We start from the raw sequence: 17,676 nt of genomic DNA, 5'->3' as shown, positions 1-17,676 counted from the left end.
CTACACCTTACAGTTCATCAGTCGATAATATATGCCTTGTACTCTCAAATACGTCTTGCTTCACCATTTAGAAAAGAAATTCCTTAAGTACAGTAACTGCTTTTATGCTTATTTCGTATTTCTCCAAAGGCCTAAATATAAACCAAATATTAAGGCAAGGAGAAATTACTTCAGACTGAAAACTGCTAATAGCTTCCAGATAGACTACAGGTCTCCCCCACCCAACTCGCATCTACAAACTTTACAAATCAGCAGTTGGACCTTTAAAAATGTTTTCCACATTTAAAGAAATACATTTTTTCCCACCAAGGCAATGCTAAAAGTTTGTTTTCAGGCTGCTCCATAAAAACCTACTGAATAACAATACGCATCTGAAATGCTGTAAAAACCACAACTGCTGGAACTTTTGTATTGAAATTTTTTAAAAATTCATTTATTTTGAAATGTGAATGGATGTTCTTTCTTGAGGCCAACTAATCAGCTTTTCCCTTTGCCTAAAACAGGGACTGCCATGTACCTATCTCAAGCTTCTGTGACCCCCAGGGTAGAGGGTTTAGGTATAAGGTAGCTGTAAAAAAATAAAAAGTGTGCCTCCCTTTCCTCCTCAGGCCCTATCTTCCATGTACTCCCAGTTTGAAACCCTCGCCCCAAAGGAGTGATAAAAAAGCAACAAGAGTCTGATCCTTCCAGGTATGTGAAAAACAAGATTAAGAGTGGAGTTGCTGTTGTTTTTTTTAACCCACCAGGTAAAAGTGGGCTTGTCCCTGTCTCTTATGGGCTTGTGTGAATCAAAAGAGAAAGTGTGGAGCTTGTGTGGCATTCGCTTCCTATTTGGAATGTTGGTGTCTGTGTTTTAGAGAAAATAGAAATTAGAAGTTACTACAAGGGAAGCACCTGGTTGGCTCAGCTGGTGACTCTTGATTTCAGTTCAGGTTATGATCTCACAGTGTGAGAGAGCACTGAGCTTCAGGCGTGGAGCCTGCTTAGAATTCTCTCTGCCTCTGCCTCTCCCCTAGTCACATGCGTGCCTGCTCTCTCTCACTCTCTCTCAAAATAAACACTGAAAAAAAATGGAAGTTACTGCAAGGAGCAACAAAGTCTGCTGATCAGAAAGCATTTATTTATCTATTTTTAAAAAGTAAGTGAAGATGTTTCTCTCCTGAAAAAGAAAATGTTATAAGGTGAGAAAGAGCTCACTACATTCTATCACATTTAGATCAAGTTCCATTGAATAAAAACTTTAAAGATGCTTCTTTTGGGGAAAAATAAGCTTTTTAAAAATAGAAGACCACAAAACACACCACCAAGTAATCTACAGAGTTGAGCTTTGCAGGGACATCCTTCAGAACATCTGCAAACATATTTACTCCTTAAGACTACAACCTGCTCTACAATTTTACAAAGCATTTGAGAAAAAATTTTGATTTTTCCAAGCCCCCTATGGTATATGGGGCAGGTAATCACAATCTTATGAAAGACAAAATGAGCCTGAGACGTTAAGTAGCTTGCCCAATGCTAGTAAATGGCACTGTCAGAACTGGAAGCCAAGGTTTCTCATTTCCAGTCCGAAATTCTTTCCACTACATCTTACTATGACCTAGTTAAAAGACATTATCCTAGTAAGGAGTGGTTAATTAACTCAGTTTGAAGATACTATCTTTAAAATGGCAGCCTCCAGCATAATGACAAACTACACATACTTTGCACATTCTGTGGTGAATTTCACTTGCTTTAGTTTACTTAAAGGAAAACCAAATTATACCACAGCAACAAAAATAACACCAGCAGTCACTGTCACTGCTTAAGTGGCTTCCATGGTCTAGGCACTAGGATAAACGTTTTATATACGTTAATGTATTTACTTATTTTATCCTCATAGCTACTCTGAAACTATTATCCCATTCTATAAAAGAGGAAACTATTGCTGAAAAGTTAATCAGATTACAACACTATTGAAGGCAGTGCTTCAATTTAAACCTAGGCCTATATTCCCACTTCTCAAAGCCCACAAAGCCTTTAGATCTCTGAGAAGCTATAATGTGCCTGTTGTTAATACTGTTATTTCTTATAATGTAAAGAGAGGCTCCAAAAGCCACATTTATAGAATATTTAAATGTAAGACTCCAATATTTTGTAACATGCCCCATGACAAATAGGCAACAAGAGGCATAGGTACACAAAACGGCCCAACTTTGCTATCCCGTACTGTCTTAAACAGCTGTGTCACACGAAAGCACTAGAAATTTAATGTATCAGCATGTAAACATAAAAACCATGAGGACAAGATTTTCAAACATACAGTGATAAAACTGTACCAATAACTTGATAGGTACCATAGTGTTTAAGAAAATTGAAATTTTACCATCTTGGGAAACAGATTTTAAATTCTGAAAGGCAATATAAGAAAATTCTGGTTGGTGTCTTACAAATGAACTGACATCATCTTTATTCTGTATATTCAGAATGAACAAACTTTATAAAGACATCTTTGATCATTCCAAAATTTTTTTTAAAATCCTGAAATTTTACATTCTAGCTTTTGACTAATTTTATAATTTATAACTTTGGGTTTACTTTACACATGCTGAATTAGAAACTATATTATGATTTCTTTACTGAAAAAAGTATCATCCTTCGCTCATGTAAAATATAACTCACATTTTAAAAAGCTCTGATGATCATCATCTGGCCCAGAACCTAGAACAATGTTACATAATGAGCAGATATGCTACCTGACTGATAACGGAGTACATCACAGACTGGATGTAACAGGGCCTGGATTGCTATTCAGCTCTCACTGGGACAAAAGGTAGGAGGTGGCAGGCCAGTCAAACGAGCATCATGTGCAAACCTACCCTGTCAGTAAGGACTATAAGTTCCCAACTTCGATGATGCTACAAAGTACCTCTATGAATTCTGAACTTATGTCACAGAGGAGAAATAAAAGAAAAACCAAATCCTCCTTAAACTCCCAAAAATCCCCATCACTTTTGGCATTTTTTGTACCATCGGTAACCATTTATATCTCTATCTCCTATGTAAGCCTGTGCTATCGAAACTCCTACAGCAAAGTAATCAGCTAATCTTTAGTCCTTCAAGGATTCAGGCATGTGCCACAGAAATGGGAACTGGTGCAAAGGAAAGCAGTATGACCAGGATAAGAGCTAACTTAAAGCTTAATGTAACGTAAGCCTAAACTTTTTTTTTTAAGATTGTATTTTTAAGCAATCTCTACACCCAACACAGCGCTGGAACTCAGAAAAACAAGATCAAGAATCCGACACTTCACCGACTGAACCAACCAGGTGCCCCTTAAAAAAAGTTTTTTAAGTAGGCTCTATGTCCAATGTGGGGCTCGAACTCACAACCCCAAGATCAAAAGTCTCATGCTCTACTGACTAAGACAGCCCGTCACCACTGAAACCTAACTTTACTGCTTTGAGGAACAAAACTAGAAAATTTGTTGGGCAGTAAAGACAGTCTGAATAACAAAATACAAAATATATTAGAAGCAAAATATATATATAGAAGCAAATATATAGAAATGTATAGAAAACAAAAAAAATATATAGAAGCAAAATTAATGTATCACATCTTAAATTATCCATAGTAGTAACACATGGCTATTTTTGGAATTACAGAATTTCACATAAAAACACTGCAACATTCTTTGTGTGATTTTAGGGTCTAGAGTAAAATGGCAAAGAAAAAATGTATGCACCAAAGGAAGATGACGCTAGAAACACCTCCTTATTATGTGACAGAAATGTTTATAAGTCCACAAATTCCTTATTTTTAGAATTAAGGATAATTAAGAATTTTCAGATTTTAGAAGAGTACGACGATGTATATATAATTAATCTAAGTTCCCTAGTGGCTTCTGGAACAGTGAACATATGCATATTCACGCCAAATAAGATAAATCAAGACTATAAATAAATTAAGGCCTTAAATAACTTCACTTTTTCCACCAATAAGGAAAAAAACTCAAGTTTTCAGAAATTCTGTATTTCAGAATTATGATTAAAGGATTCTGGGTCATAAATTGGTTTTCTCCTCCAAAGGCAAAATGGTCATTATAAGGATTAGCAATTCTCAAGTTCAGAAATACCTCTAAAACCAAAATCAAAACAGAAAACTCCACTCAGTTTAAGGTAATTTTGTCAGAAAGAAAGAAAGAAAGAAAGAAATTTTGTCAAAAAACTTTGTGACTTGAGCAGCTCTTTGCTATAAACATTTACAAAAGCTATAAAATGTAGAAAATGTTTAGTCATAAAACTGCTGTTTGAGTAAAGGGAGAAAAAATCAGAATATAAGCCAAACTGAACATGGGTGTTTCCAGCAACAACCTCTCCCCAATTACATACAGTATCTTAAAATAATCAGACAATGCTTTGTGTTGTTTGCGTACAATTGCATACAATGTTTTAGCATCTCTTCTATTAATATTTTACTAATAAATATTTTACTAATAAAACTTTTCTAAAAGACCTAATAGCNAACAGCCTTCTAATAGGTCATTTTATTTTATTTTTTAAAATCTGCAGGTAATTCATTCATTATAATAAATCCGGAAAACAAAAAAACATTATTTTTATTATTTTTATTTTTTTTTACTCCTTATTTATTTTTGAGAAAGAGCACACTTGGTACCCACAAGCAGGGGAGGGGTAGAGAGAGAAGGAAGGAAACACAAAATCCAAAGCCAGCTCCAGACTCTGAGCTGTCAGCACAGAGCCCAACATGGGGCTCGAACTCACAAACTATGAGATTAGGACCTGAGCCAATGTCGAAAACTTAACCAACTGAGCCAGCCAGAAATCCCCAAAAGCATATTTTTAAAAACTTGTCAACTTTGTCATCTAAAGGTAAGTAAAGTATAAACAAAGACACACACACACACACACACACAAAATAAATGGACATGTGTACACACATAAGATTTTACTCTAAAAGACAGCAAAAATGTAACTTCAGTTTTAATGGGTTACTTTTCTACTCTTCCAATAAAAATAAAATACTCCTGGCTAACTCTAAGTCCTGCTGTCAGAACTAAAAAAAGTGATGTGGAGTGTTTCAGAAAATGTAAAACATACAAAACTGCCAAGTATTTGCAAACTGCCAAGCAGAAAGAGGTGAATGAGAATGATGCCAACCTTCAAGCTCTAGTCAGTGGTTCTTAGCTCTGACTGTGTGAGAATCACCCGGGGAACTTTTAGAATATAATGCAGCCTGTGCCCCCAACAGAGGAGCCAAAGCCGGACCTCTGGGGAGGAGCCTGGTGTCTATGTTCTTAAAAACTCAGATGACTAACAGAGAGAGTCACTAGGACGACTGAGCATAAATAAGCAGCTACAACGAAAAGAATGTATGAGGAAGACTACTGTTTTCTGGTTCTCCAGGTTAGAGAAAATTTCTGCCTTTATTAAAGCACCACCTATGATGTGAACCTATTATAGTTTTTAAAAAGGAAAAAAATCTGTCAACATAAATCTCCTATGAGTACATGCACACGTACGCACACACCTTAGATAAACAAGTTAACACCTGTGATAGATTCAGGGTGGAGGAATTATGGGGAGTTTTCACCTTTTAGTACTTGTCCATATTACTGCATTTTTTAAATGAGCATTATTTCACTTTTATAATCAGGGAAACAATATTGTACAGCTATATAGCAAACAACTATGCCAGGGTACCAGATCTGCCATGGAAGGCTAACTCAGGCTGTGGGGTTTAGGATGTAAATGGTTAACGCCTAGAACTGTACAACCTTGAGGCCCTTTTTTATGATATATATGTGAGAACTACAGTACAGTCAATTAAATAAACCCATAAATTCCACCCTTACGCCCTAAACCATTGTTTTAACCTTATTAAAGTCATTTCTGACGCTACTAATAATAAAGATTTCTTTTTCCCCTAATTCCTGGACAATTCATACTTTATTTTCACGAAAGAGGAGTTAAAGTTAGAAGTCTGAAGCCCTCTGCTTCTAACTCAGAATGTCTAGAAGAGGACTAACTTGGGAGAAGCACACTGTCTTAAAGAACTAGAAAATTTTACCTACCTTGACACACACCACATTTGACACAATAAAACAGCTGGAAAAAGTACACGAGTGCTTTGATGATAAACATAATCCAGCATATAAACTGCATAAAACAAACTGCAAGTTCTAATGGTGGAGATAAAAGGTCTGACTTGGTGATGCGAAAATGACAGACACAACTTCTAAGGCTGGATGACATTCTAGCAAAAGTTATGAGGATTTCCAACCCAGCAACAAAGTGGTAAGGAATAAAAGGATGTTGCAATGATTCATGTGTCCTAAGAGTAAGTGTGCTTTACATATCAGTGCTTAAGGGGGAGCCACTAGTGCTGTTGAGAAAGGTACCTCTTGAAAGATAACAGACCATTAATCTCCGACACACGTGCTTCCAACAAAGAAACAGGCAATTAAAATAAGTATCAAAAGAAATATTTCTAAAAGCAGTTAAGAAAGTCATCATATGGCCGTCAGTATTCATTCAACAAATATTTTCTGAGTATCTACTACATGCCTAGCACTATACTAGGCATTACAGAGACTAATGTAAATGAAACACTATGTCCTTATGCTCACAAAGTTTCTAGCCTAGTGGGTATCCAAAAATATCTATGACAATCCTGTCCCCAAAGCCCTTCTCAATGCCACAGTTCTGACTGGTTTAACACTCAACATACTAAAATTAAAAAAAAAAAAAAAAAAGGCAAGAATTAAAGTGCACTAGAATACTATAGTGTATTAAATACATTTTATGCAGTTTACAATATTCTTATCAGACATAAATTTCAGAAAGCTTTACACAGTAAACATGTAACTAATTACATTGTCTGTGGTATTTTCTCTACAAAATTAGGCATTAGATGTTTAAATAAACCTATACCCCCAAATTATACATGTTTCTACAGGAGGAAAAAAATCAGATTTCATGTAATAGTTTGGACCTTTACTAAGCCTACAAGTATTCCAAGTGTGTTTCAACATAAGTACTGCATTATATATAATTCTGAATACTACACTGATTAACCACATAAAATAACTTCTGCTGAAGTTCAGAAGTGACTCTAAAGGTTGACAATCAAAAGAATACGATATGCCCTTGTTAGGTAAAGCATAAGAAACATTAAATCTATAATCTCTAAAACAAGTTAATGAAGAGTTAGCTCTACCTGTTTAACTGCTTTCTCAACACACACCCAAATAATATGACAGTAAATCTCCCCGGTAAAGCTTTCTTCTATGTTACTTATTAAAAAGTTCATAGCAAAGAGAGCTGTAAAGAGACTCAGAAGGGAGAATTAGTATAAGCTACAAACTGTTTCACCATACTAACAGTATGCAAACAGATTTTATAAATATTAGAGCCAACTATAATATTATCAACATTTATTACAAGCTTGTGCTTGCAATAACTACATATTTTAAATACTCTAAAATATAGTTAAGAATACAGATCCCTCTTCCTCTAATCTGTCTAAACACAAATATTTCTTAAAAAAATTTTTAACATTTATTCATTTTTGAGAGACAAAGAGCATGATTGGAGGAAGGGCAGAGAGAGAGGAAGACACAGAATCTAAAGCAAGCTCCAGGCTCTGAGGTGTCAGCACAGAACTGGACGCAGGGCTTGAACTCATCCACTGTGAGATCATGACCTGAGCCAAAGTTGAACATTTAACTCACTGAGCCACCCAGGCGCCCCGAAACACAAACATTTTAACATAAAAAAATTTTTTAAAGAAATAGTGACCCTGCATTTATAACAGAATAAACTTAATATTTCACCTAAGTAATGTTTCCAGGCCCATTAAGCTTATCTCTTGCTTTCTTAACACCATTTAACTTTTATTTACTACCTAAGATTATCATAAGAAATTTTTTTTCCCTGACAAATATATGCTGTATCTTGCTGATGTCTACATGACTACCTCTTAGCAATCCCTTGTTTTCCTTTTCTAATAATCTGTTCTAAAGAATATTTACACTGACTGAGCACCTATGAACTCTACTCTTCCTTCCTTACACACCTATTTTAGTTGAACAGAAAGCATTTTCTTCTGGCTCTTGGCTACATATAATCATTAAATTTCAGAACTAAAAGAGCCTTACAGATGATCTAGTAAAAATTCCAATTTTACCAAGAAAAAAAAAAAAAAAAACAAATCACTGAAGGAAAGGTAATGTGACCAAAATGAAGTTATTTTAGGGTAGATACTTTTAAGTGAAATAAGATTTGGAAAAAAGAATTCAATGTAGTAATTCAGCAATTAAACTGAAAAACTGACATCTCACTAAAATAATATTTCTCAAGTCCTTGGTTTTAAAAACGTTATTGATATTTTAAGTTTCTATATTTAAATTTGATTTTTTAAAATATTATTTTTAAACTTAATTCAAAATTTAAAACAATCTTACTTAAAGGCATCTTTAATTGCACATTAATTCAAACCAGGTTCTTAGTTTGGAATTTACATTGTCTTTGTAATTTATAGAACTTTCAGTACAATTATAAATGGAATTTAAGGAGCTAAGAGCTATTTATCATGTGCATCCTAGAATGAGTCCCTTCAAGTACTCAGTAGTAGCCTGCTACAGACAAAAGACTAAATGTTACAACTTCTAACTAGAGACCACAAGACACCTTCACAACAGTGTTACGGAAAAATTAAAGTTCAAGTATCCTAAAAATCCATATAAAGGAAAAAAATGTGTATATACACACACACTGTATATACAGAGAAGAAAAACTCCTTAAAATTTTATACTGCTGAAATTATTTCTAAGGGTAAGATGAATGAAGTTTCTAATAACTGAAAAAGAGATACACAGAGAAATTTAAAATAGGGGAGAATGAACCAATCAGATAAGGTTTACTTCAGATGCCAAAATTGATAATCAGTTTGAATAATCCGGAACTATGATTAATAGGTGGCATATTTTAAACTATCACAAGGAGCCAAATGACATGAATCAAAATCATTATAAGAAATATGGTTAATTCCTCATAAACTTATTTCCAAAATTTTTTATCCTTCATTTTGAAATAGCCTCTGGTTTGTCAGCATAGGCTCCTCAGCACAAGTTTCTCTAAACGCAGGGAAATGTAGCTCTCAAAGCGATACACCGCGTCAGTTACGTTGAAAGCCACAGATTTTCAAGGTAACTTTATTATTCCTCTAAACTCGGCTTCCACTTCTGTCATTCCCATCCTATCCAGGAAATACTCCTTAGCCCTTTGCAATTTCCTTTGGCACAAAAGGCGAACTCTTGCAAACATATGAAGACTAAAATAGTGAGATGGTGTCAAGATCTGTCCAGTCCTAGAACCTACAGATTGCTTAAGATCAAACATTAATATTCCATGCAATTATTTTACTCTAGTTACAATCCATCTGGTTCACGGCAGATAGAGTGGCATTTGGATCACTTACAGCAGTAAGGAAAGTTAGATTTTTAAAAATTCTGCAACTGTCCATGACACAGTCTACATGGAACTTGTAAACAGGTACCTGGATCCAGATACCCACATCATGTCCACTCTCTACCACTGTCCTTATGGGAGAGTGGGAGAAATTTATAATTATTCAGGTGAAGATTTCAATTACTGGAACATTTTAAAAATACCTTAATCCCATTTATATCATCAAAATGGTAATTTAGAACCACTTTTACCTATTCATTAAATGACCATACCCTGGAAATATATTCTAGTCTAATTTAAAAGTTACAAAATTAAAAACTTTAAAACATCCCTATAATTTAAAACTTTTTTAAAGCTAATTAATCATGGATTTTTTCCCTACCTTGTTAGTATGATTGGTGAGGTCTTTTTGAATTTCACTGAAAATCAGAAATGTATAATAGCATAAATGGAAATTAAGTTCACCATGTGAAACAAAATACTAAACATAAAGGTTATAAAATTTTAATATACTAGAGAAAACAGCAGGAGCCAAGGTGAAAGATTTGGAAGGAATTCCATCAATACTCTGCCAATTGTGGGGCAAGGTAGACGTGTATTAAACTGTATTTTATTCTTCAGGTCTTCACACTATGAAGGAAGAAACATTATGAAACTTGACTTTGTAATTTTTTAGAAGCAATAAAGAACTGGTCTCACTTTCAGGTCAGCTTCAGCCAAATCTTAAGGGCTACAAGTTACCCAGAGTCTGGCAACAGTAACTTTTCTTCCTTGACCCAAGAAGGCAGAGTGCCAGAGGGAAATAGCAAAGAGTAGCACTATATAAACAGGGCAAGTGGCACAAGAGCAGAGGCAAGTTATATAACCAAAATATATTTTAAAATATGTTCATAACTCGTAACAACCTTTGCCTTTGGTTGGTTTCTTGTTTGGAGTATCAGTTGAAACAGTTAATTCAATATTATCTGGATCGCCTCCTTCCTCTTCAATAGCCTACATTAGAAAGAGAAGTTAATATGCTACACAATCTATCTAAACTTATTTTATAAAAACGAAAAAAAAATTAGCAAACCTCAAGCCTCAAGACATTAGAATTGCCAGGCATTTCATAAACCGACTTCAAAAAAGAGCAATTAAACTACACGAGTGTGAGAAACTTTCACGGGGAAATACCAGTAGGTACCAAAATCACATGGAGTTTTAAATTCTACCGAGTCGAGATAATTAAATATCACATATCATCATACTGAACAAAAGTCTAAATAGTCTCAACTGCAGAAAAGTTGCTGGCTATGAAAGTATATAACTAAAAAGACATCTAATTTCTATAATGCAGCCTTATTTCTCCTCTACTACAATTCCACCGCTCACTCAAATAAGCCAGAAAGCTAATCAGGGATGAAAAAGCAGATTACTGCTCTGATGCAAAAACTGAAAACCCAGCGGAAAACAAACCCTCTCTCTGACCCACCCCTCAACTCCCACTACCAATTCCCCCCACAAGATGGGGAGGAAACGGTTGGGCACAATTAAACGGTAACTTCGCAGAAGTCACCAAAGTAACCAGTCCCTCTGAGGCCAAGAAATGCACGCGCTCACCACCGCCAAAGACTGGGGACCGAGCGCCTCCCGGGTCTCCACGATCGCCCTTGGGAGGCCGTGCCGGCCGGCCGCAGCCCTCACAGCNCCCAGCGCAACCTGCAGCCGCAGCCAGCACCCGGATGACGGGCGCGCGTGCGCACTGGCGCGGGGGACGGCACCCGGCGCGCTCTTCGGAGCCGGCCGCGGCCACCTGGGCGGCGCGACCCCTTGCGTGGGCTGGGAGGTCAGGCACGTCCAACCGCACCAACGTCCGCTGCGCCGCCGTTCTCCCGCCGCTTCGTTAGCCATTTTCTGGCAGCGTCTGGAGACTTGAGCAACAACAGTGTTAGGCACTCCACGGCGTAGATAGTTCGCGTGTTACTCAACGCGGACCAAGGGGCGTGTGCGAGCCCTGAACCTCCTCTAGGGAGATACTTTATCAGACGTGCTGAACAATCGAAAACATGTGGCCAGTGTGCACTAACGAACTAGGTTCCCCGAGTTCCAATCAAAAGGCTGGAAAGAAACCGCGAGGCAATTTTAGAAAATAACGTAAAGGGTTCTAAGTGTTATAAGAATATAAAGGGCCGGCCTAGGTGACAGGTCCCACTAACTGGCTCAGGCGGAAACATGCCTTCAGCCCAGGGAGGCTTAGTTTGTTTCAGGGCTGCCCCACTCACTGGATAAACAGGACAACTTCCCTCCCTCTGCATTGGCTTCAGTTTATCCTCCTCTCCGTTGGACCTGAGGGCTCAACACGAAACTGATCGCTGAATGAGGAAGTTAGTTTATAAGTATTCGTGACCATTCTCATACAGTGTTCTCGGTTTTGTCCCCGCAAAACTTGGGATCCCAAGAACAATCACCATCTTCTTATGAGGGACCGGCCTGTACAAGTGAGTACCTATTCGTAACTTTAGTCAGTATTTATTATCAAAGCCTAAGCATGTATGGAATAAAACTGTTCTATAAATTCCATACGCTGATTATGACGCACAAGTAATTATACTGGCATTTTCTGATTTTTTTTATCGGATAGAGAGAGAGAGAGACAGCATGAGCAGGGGAGGGTCAGAGAGAGACGGAGACACAGAATCTGAAGCAGGTTCCAGGCTCTGAGCTGTCAGCACAGAGCCTGACACGGGGCTCAAACCCACGAACCATGAGATCATGACCTGAGCCGAAGTCAGATCCTTAACCTACTGAACCACCCAGGCGCCCCTGGCATTTTCTGATTTTAAAACTTAAATTGACAAGGTCTGTCTCACTTTGTGTTTTTTTTCCTGGTTGACCATACAAAAAGGAGAAAAACTGGACATCATAAAATAATACTTGACATTGGGGTAATTCTTTACAGTTAATAATGTGCTTTGACATGCAACAACCCTCTTAATCCTTCCGAATTCCGTGGGGTGAAATCTATGCGAGGCTTAGAGAGATTAAATGGCTTGTGCATGTTCACATAGCTGGTATGTGGCCGAACCGGTGCTCAAATCCAGGTCTCATGATTCCAAGTCCAGTTCTGTCCCTAGTACAGCTTGATTCACAGTGATAGAATGTTAGAACTCCAAGGATCTTAAGAAATCTGTCATAATCCTCACTTCTCTCTCTCTCTCAATAAAGATTTTAAGAAACTTACCTAGGAACCCACAACTAATCATTGGCCAAATTGACCCTAAACCTGAGATCTCATTTCCCACTAGCTTTCCCTGCACTCACCCTTTGTGAATACTTGTAAAGAGGGTTTATACTAATCAAAAGCTAATGTGATAGTTAAAGTGAGTGAGGAGTGAGTGTGTCTTTTTCTTTAAAAAAAAAAATCAGTAAAGGAATTATCTTAAAATGGAGATGTGTGCCTTCTGATCTGTTGCACTTGGGAAGGACACATCACCTGCCCAAATGCCAAGAATGTTTAACCTGAAACTCCTCGAGAAAAAATCAATCAGACGATTGTGGGACATTCAACAAAATGAAAGCTCTAGATTCTTCAAAAAAGCAGTATCCTAAAAGTAGTAAAGCAGTTCCAAAATAAAGAGGTCTAGAGGGATTTGATAACTAAATTTTGTGTATGATTGTTGTTTGGATTTTAGATCAAAAAGCTACTAACTGAAAAATAGAGAAATTGGAGACAATTGGGAAATTTGACTGTATATTAGATTGCATTATTGTACCAATGTTAAACATCTAGAGTGTTTAATCATGGTTCTGTTGAATGTCTTAGTTCTTAGAAGATACTTGTTGAGGTTCTTAGAGGTGAAGAAGTATCTTTCTGTCTGCAATTTACTTTCAAATGGTTGAGGGAGAGAACAAATGTCGGGATGTGTTACAAATCACGAAACTCAATGTAGCAAGGTGTTAATAATTAAGGAGACAAATGTAGCACAAATGCTAATAATTAGGAAATGTAGATGAAAGGCATAAGGTTGTTAATAGTATACTGTTTAAATTATTTTTATAAGTTTGAAGTTATTTATACATAATACATACATAAATCTAATTTTTTATAATAGAATATAGGGTGGAGGAAAAATATTCTTGCACTTTTAACATAGAATATTTAATTTTGTCACTTAAGATATGATTTTTGGTTTTTGAAATTACTTATCTAAATACTTCATCTTTATTTTTTTTAATGTTTATTTACTTATTTTGAGAGATAGAGAGAGAGAGAATCCCAAGCAGGCTCTGCGCTATTAGCACAGTGCCCAATGTGGGGCTCCAGCTCAGGACCTGTGAAATTATGACCTGCGCCATAAGTCAAGAGTTGGAAGTTTAACTGACAAAGCCACCTAGGTGCCCTTAAATAATTCACTTTATTTTTCCCCCTCCCCCTCGAAATAATTCACTTTAATTGGATGTTTCTTTAGTATGATTTTTTTTCGGTCTTCATCTCTTATGAAATATGATTATGTGAAGGAACATGGTGTACTTATTTCTGCATCAAGAGTACTACTTAAGGGGCATCTGGATGGCTCAATCAGTTGAGCATCCAACTTCATTTTGGCTCAGGTCATCATCTCACAATTCATGGGAGGCATGGAGCCTACTTGAGATTCTCTCTCTCTGCCCCTTCCTGGCTTACACTTTCTCTCAAAATACATAAATAAGCAAACATTTTTTTTAAAGAACACTGCTTAAAAGGTAATAATGACATATTTTATTGTAGAAAGACTCTTGCCATTTACTGAATACTTTTGCACTTCTTAACTGTTTTGTTTTCATATAAGCCCATCTTTTAAGAAATATCTATTGAAGGGGCTCAGTTGATTCAGCTTCTGACTTTGGCTCAGATCATGATCTCCCGCTTTGTAGGTTTGAGCCCTGCATCAGGCTCTGTGCTGACAGCTTGGAGCCTGGAGCCTGCTTCTTATTCTGTATCTCCTGCTGTCTCTGCCCCTTCCCTGCTCATCCTCCGTCTCTCTCTCTCCATCTCTCTCTCTCTCTCTCTCTCAAAAATAAACATTAAAAACATTAAAAAAAAAAAAAAAGAAATATCTATTGCATGTTTACTATGTGCCAAGCATGCCAGACTCTAGGAAGATCACGACTACCTAATCTCTCTCATTCACCATTGTGTAGGCTCCTAACGCAATGTAGACACTCAATAAGAAATTGCTTGAAGGAAAACAGGCACAGTGCTCTGAGAGCCTATAACAGGAAATTTTAACCCTTATAGGGGTAGATTGAATGATTTTATTTTATGGTGGAAAAACCTGAGGTTCAAAATGTCAATAACTAGACCAAGAGTAGAGAGTTAGTAAAAGGAAGATTCAGTATGATTTCAAATCCATTGCACTTTTTATTATAACGTCTTATTTTCCATCAAAGTTTATTTCCATTCCCAAAGAGAATTTTCTTCCTTACTCCTGATGCTAAGCCCCAATCTATACTGTTCACTCCGTGTTTCTTTTTTTCTTTTTGAAAGACCTTAGTCTCTGCTTACCATCTTCCTAGCCAATCTCATTTTTTTTTTTACCTTCACTTTCAAATAGGCTTTAAAATCTTTCTCATCTTGAAATAATCTTTGCTTGACCTAGATATTTAGTGTTGGCAGCTGTTGAATTGTTGTGTTCTTCTCCTAATGGAAAGTGTATAGCTTCTGGTAATGACAGAAGCCATAAATCAGATAAATGCCCCCTCTGAAAATAATAAAAATGCTTGACAAAGTATAAAGTTCAAATCTTCTATTTTCTTACTGGTTTTTTGTCTCTTGTTATGTTAATTACTGTGAGAGGTGTGTTAAGAATTTCACAAGATACTATGTAATGAGCCACTCTTCACAGCCCCAGTGCAGCTCTTTTTGCCCATGGGCCCTGTCCCCATGGTTTAATAAAATCACCTTTTTGCACCAAAATTTAAAAAAAAAAAAAGAATTACACAATGAGAATGTGGATTTGTTTGTAGAGCCGTCAAATGTGACTTTGTGTATTTTAAGACTTTATTAGACATATAGAAACATACAATTCTTACATCTTTATGTATTTTAACACTTTATTAGATATATAAAAATATACAATTGTATATAGAAATATACAATTCTTGCATCTTCATCCCTAATTAAGTGATCTTTTTATCTTTAGTGGTTTTTATTTTGCTTAAATGCTATACCAGATTTCTCTTGGTTAGTGTTTACAAAATGTGTCTTTTTCCAATCTTTTGCCTTTAAATTTTAGCATATTTTTAAAATGTGCTTTTCTAGGGGCGCCTGGGTGGCTTAGTCGGTTAAGCGTCCGACTTTCGCTTAGGTCATGATCTCGCGGTTCGTGGGTTCGAGCCCCGCGTCGGGCTCTGTGCTGACTGCCAGCTCAGAGCCTGGAGCCTTTTTCAGAGTCTGTGACTCCCTCTCTCTCTGACCCTCCCCTGCTCACGCTGTCTTTCTCTCTCTCTCTCTCCTAGAAATAAATAAAAAATTTAAAAAATAAAAAAATAAAAAAATAAAAAAAATAAAATGTGCTTTTCTAAGTAACATACACTCGTTATTGTTGTTTTTAATCTAGACTGACAATTATTTATCTGAAATATTTGATCTGTTAATATTTAATGTGATTGCTTCTAGGTTTCCATGTATTAAGGTTCAAAGAAACAGAACCAGTAGGAGATATATCTGTGTGTTTGTGCCTGTGTGTACGTGTGTGGGAAGAGAAAGAGATCTACCTATCTATCTATCTATATATATGTATCTCACAATGATGGAGGCTAAGGAATCCCAAAATCTTCCATATGCAATCTGGAGTTATGTCTTGGTGCATGGATTTTAAAAATGTATCATACTTGGGTTTTCTTGAACCCCTTGAATCTGTGGATCAAGAAGATTTCCTGGCCTTATTCCCAGGAAAGTCCACGGTATAATGCCAACCCAAATCTGAAGGCCTGAGGACCAGGGGAGCCAGTGGTATAAATTCCAGTCCAAGGGATAAGTTTGTTGTCCAAGCTCAATGATTTGTAGGCCATCCTTCAGGTTTGTCTCTCCTCAAAGATAATATTAAGAGAATTATCATGACCTTGGAGTAGAGAAAAAAATATTTATGAGGACTAAAAAGCACTGACTACAAAGGAAATAATTGATATATTTGGATACATTAAAACTAAGAATTTCTGCTCATCTGAAGTTACCATTAAGAGAATAGAAGGCAAGGCATGGAGTGAGAGATATTTTTCACACATATAACAAACTGTGAGTTCATAACCAGAATCTGCAAAGAATTCCTGCAAATTAAGAAACCAATTCAGTAGGAAAAAAATGGTCAAGTCTTGAAAACATACTTCACCAAAGAGAAAAGTCAAATGGTGTAAACACAAACACATATAAGTGATCAATCTCATTAGCAATCAGGAAATTATAAATTAAATCTACAGCAATATCTCTTTATACCCCAGTTTGAATTCTAAAATCAAAGAGACTAACAATACCAAGTGTTGGCAAAGATATGAAGTAGTAGGTAGTGGGAGTAAGAGTACAAATGGATACAACCACTTTATTAAACAGTTTAGAATTATCTAGTAAATTTACAGAACCACATATCCTTGACCCAGATAGATCTTAAGTATAAAACAACAAGTATACCTAAAACAAATATATATAGCATCAGAATTTGTAATAGCCCCAAACTAGAAACCTCAAATATCAGTTAATAGTAGAATGGATAAATAAATTGTAGCATATTCATACAAAGCAATCCTATACAATACTAAGCAATAATTGGGACCCCTGTCTGGCTCTCCTTTTAGAGCATGTGACTCTTGATCCCAGGGTCATGAGTTCGAGTCTCATGTTGGGCATGGGCCTACTTAAAATTTTAAAAATACGATAATTATCACAGAGTAATTTTTTTTTCGTGGTTTAATTTAATTTTATTTTATTTATTTATTTTTTTTACAAATAGTTTATTGTCAAATTAGTTTCCACATAACACTCAGTGCTCATCCCCAAAGTGCCCTCCTCCATGCCCATCCCCCCTCCCCCCCACATCCATCAGTCCTCAGTTTTTGTCAGCATTCAAGAGTCTCTCATGGTTTGCCTCTCTCCCTTTCCCCCACCATTTCCGCCCTTCTTCTCCCCCTTGTTCCTCTGTCAAGTTCCTCCTAATCCTCCTATACGTGCAAACATATGATATTTGTCCTTCTCTGC

The 17,676-nt window shown here is 36.5% G+C and overlaps 1 protein-coding gene across 1 annotated transcript in view; it reads right to left on the bottom strand.

The window, feature by feature from the left end:
* Nucleotides 1-11,357, bottom strand: part of SLTM (SAFB like transcription modulator) — a 43,806-nt gene extending 32,449 nt beyond the window's left edge. Inside the window, exons 1-2 of the mRNA XM_077745357.1 lie at nucleotides 11,067-11,357; nucleotides 10,373-10,460 (exon numbers count right to left, since the gene is read on the bottom strand). Of these exons, the coding sequence (XP_077601483.1) occupies nucleotides 10,373-10,460; nucleotides 11,067-11,357 (379 nt within the window). The remainder of the gene's footprint in view (nucleotides 1-10,372; nucleotides 10,461-11,066) is intronic.
* Between the last annotated feature and the right edge of the window lie 6,319 nt (nucleotides 11,358-17,676).

Source organism: Crocuta crocuta, unplaced genomic scaffold (assembly GCF_008692635.1).
Source record: "Crocuta crocuta isolate KB4526 unplaced genomic scaffold, BGI_CrCroc_1.0 scaffold130, whole genome shotgun sequence".
NCBI classification, from domain to species: domain Eukaryota; kingdom Metazoa; phylum Chordata; class Mammalia; order Carnivora; family Hyaenidae; genus Crocuta; species Crocuta crocuta.
Note: the sequence above shows the minus strand (reverse complement) of the source record. Positions and strands in the feature narration are given on the sequence as shown.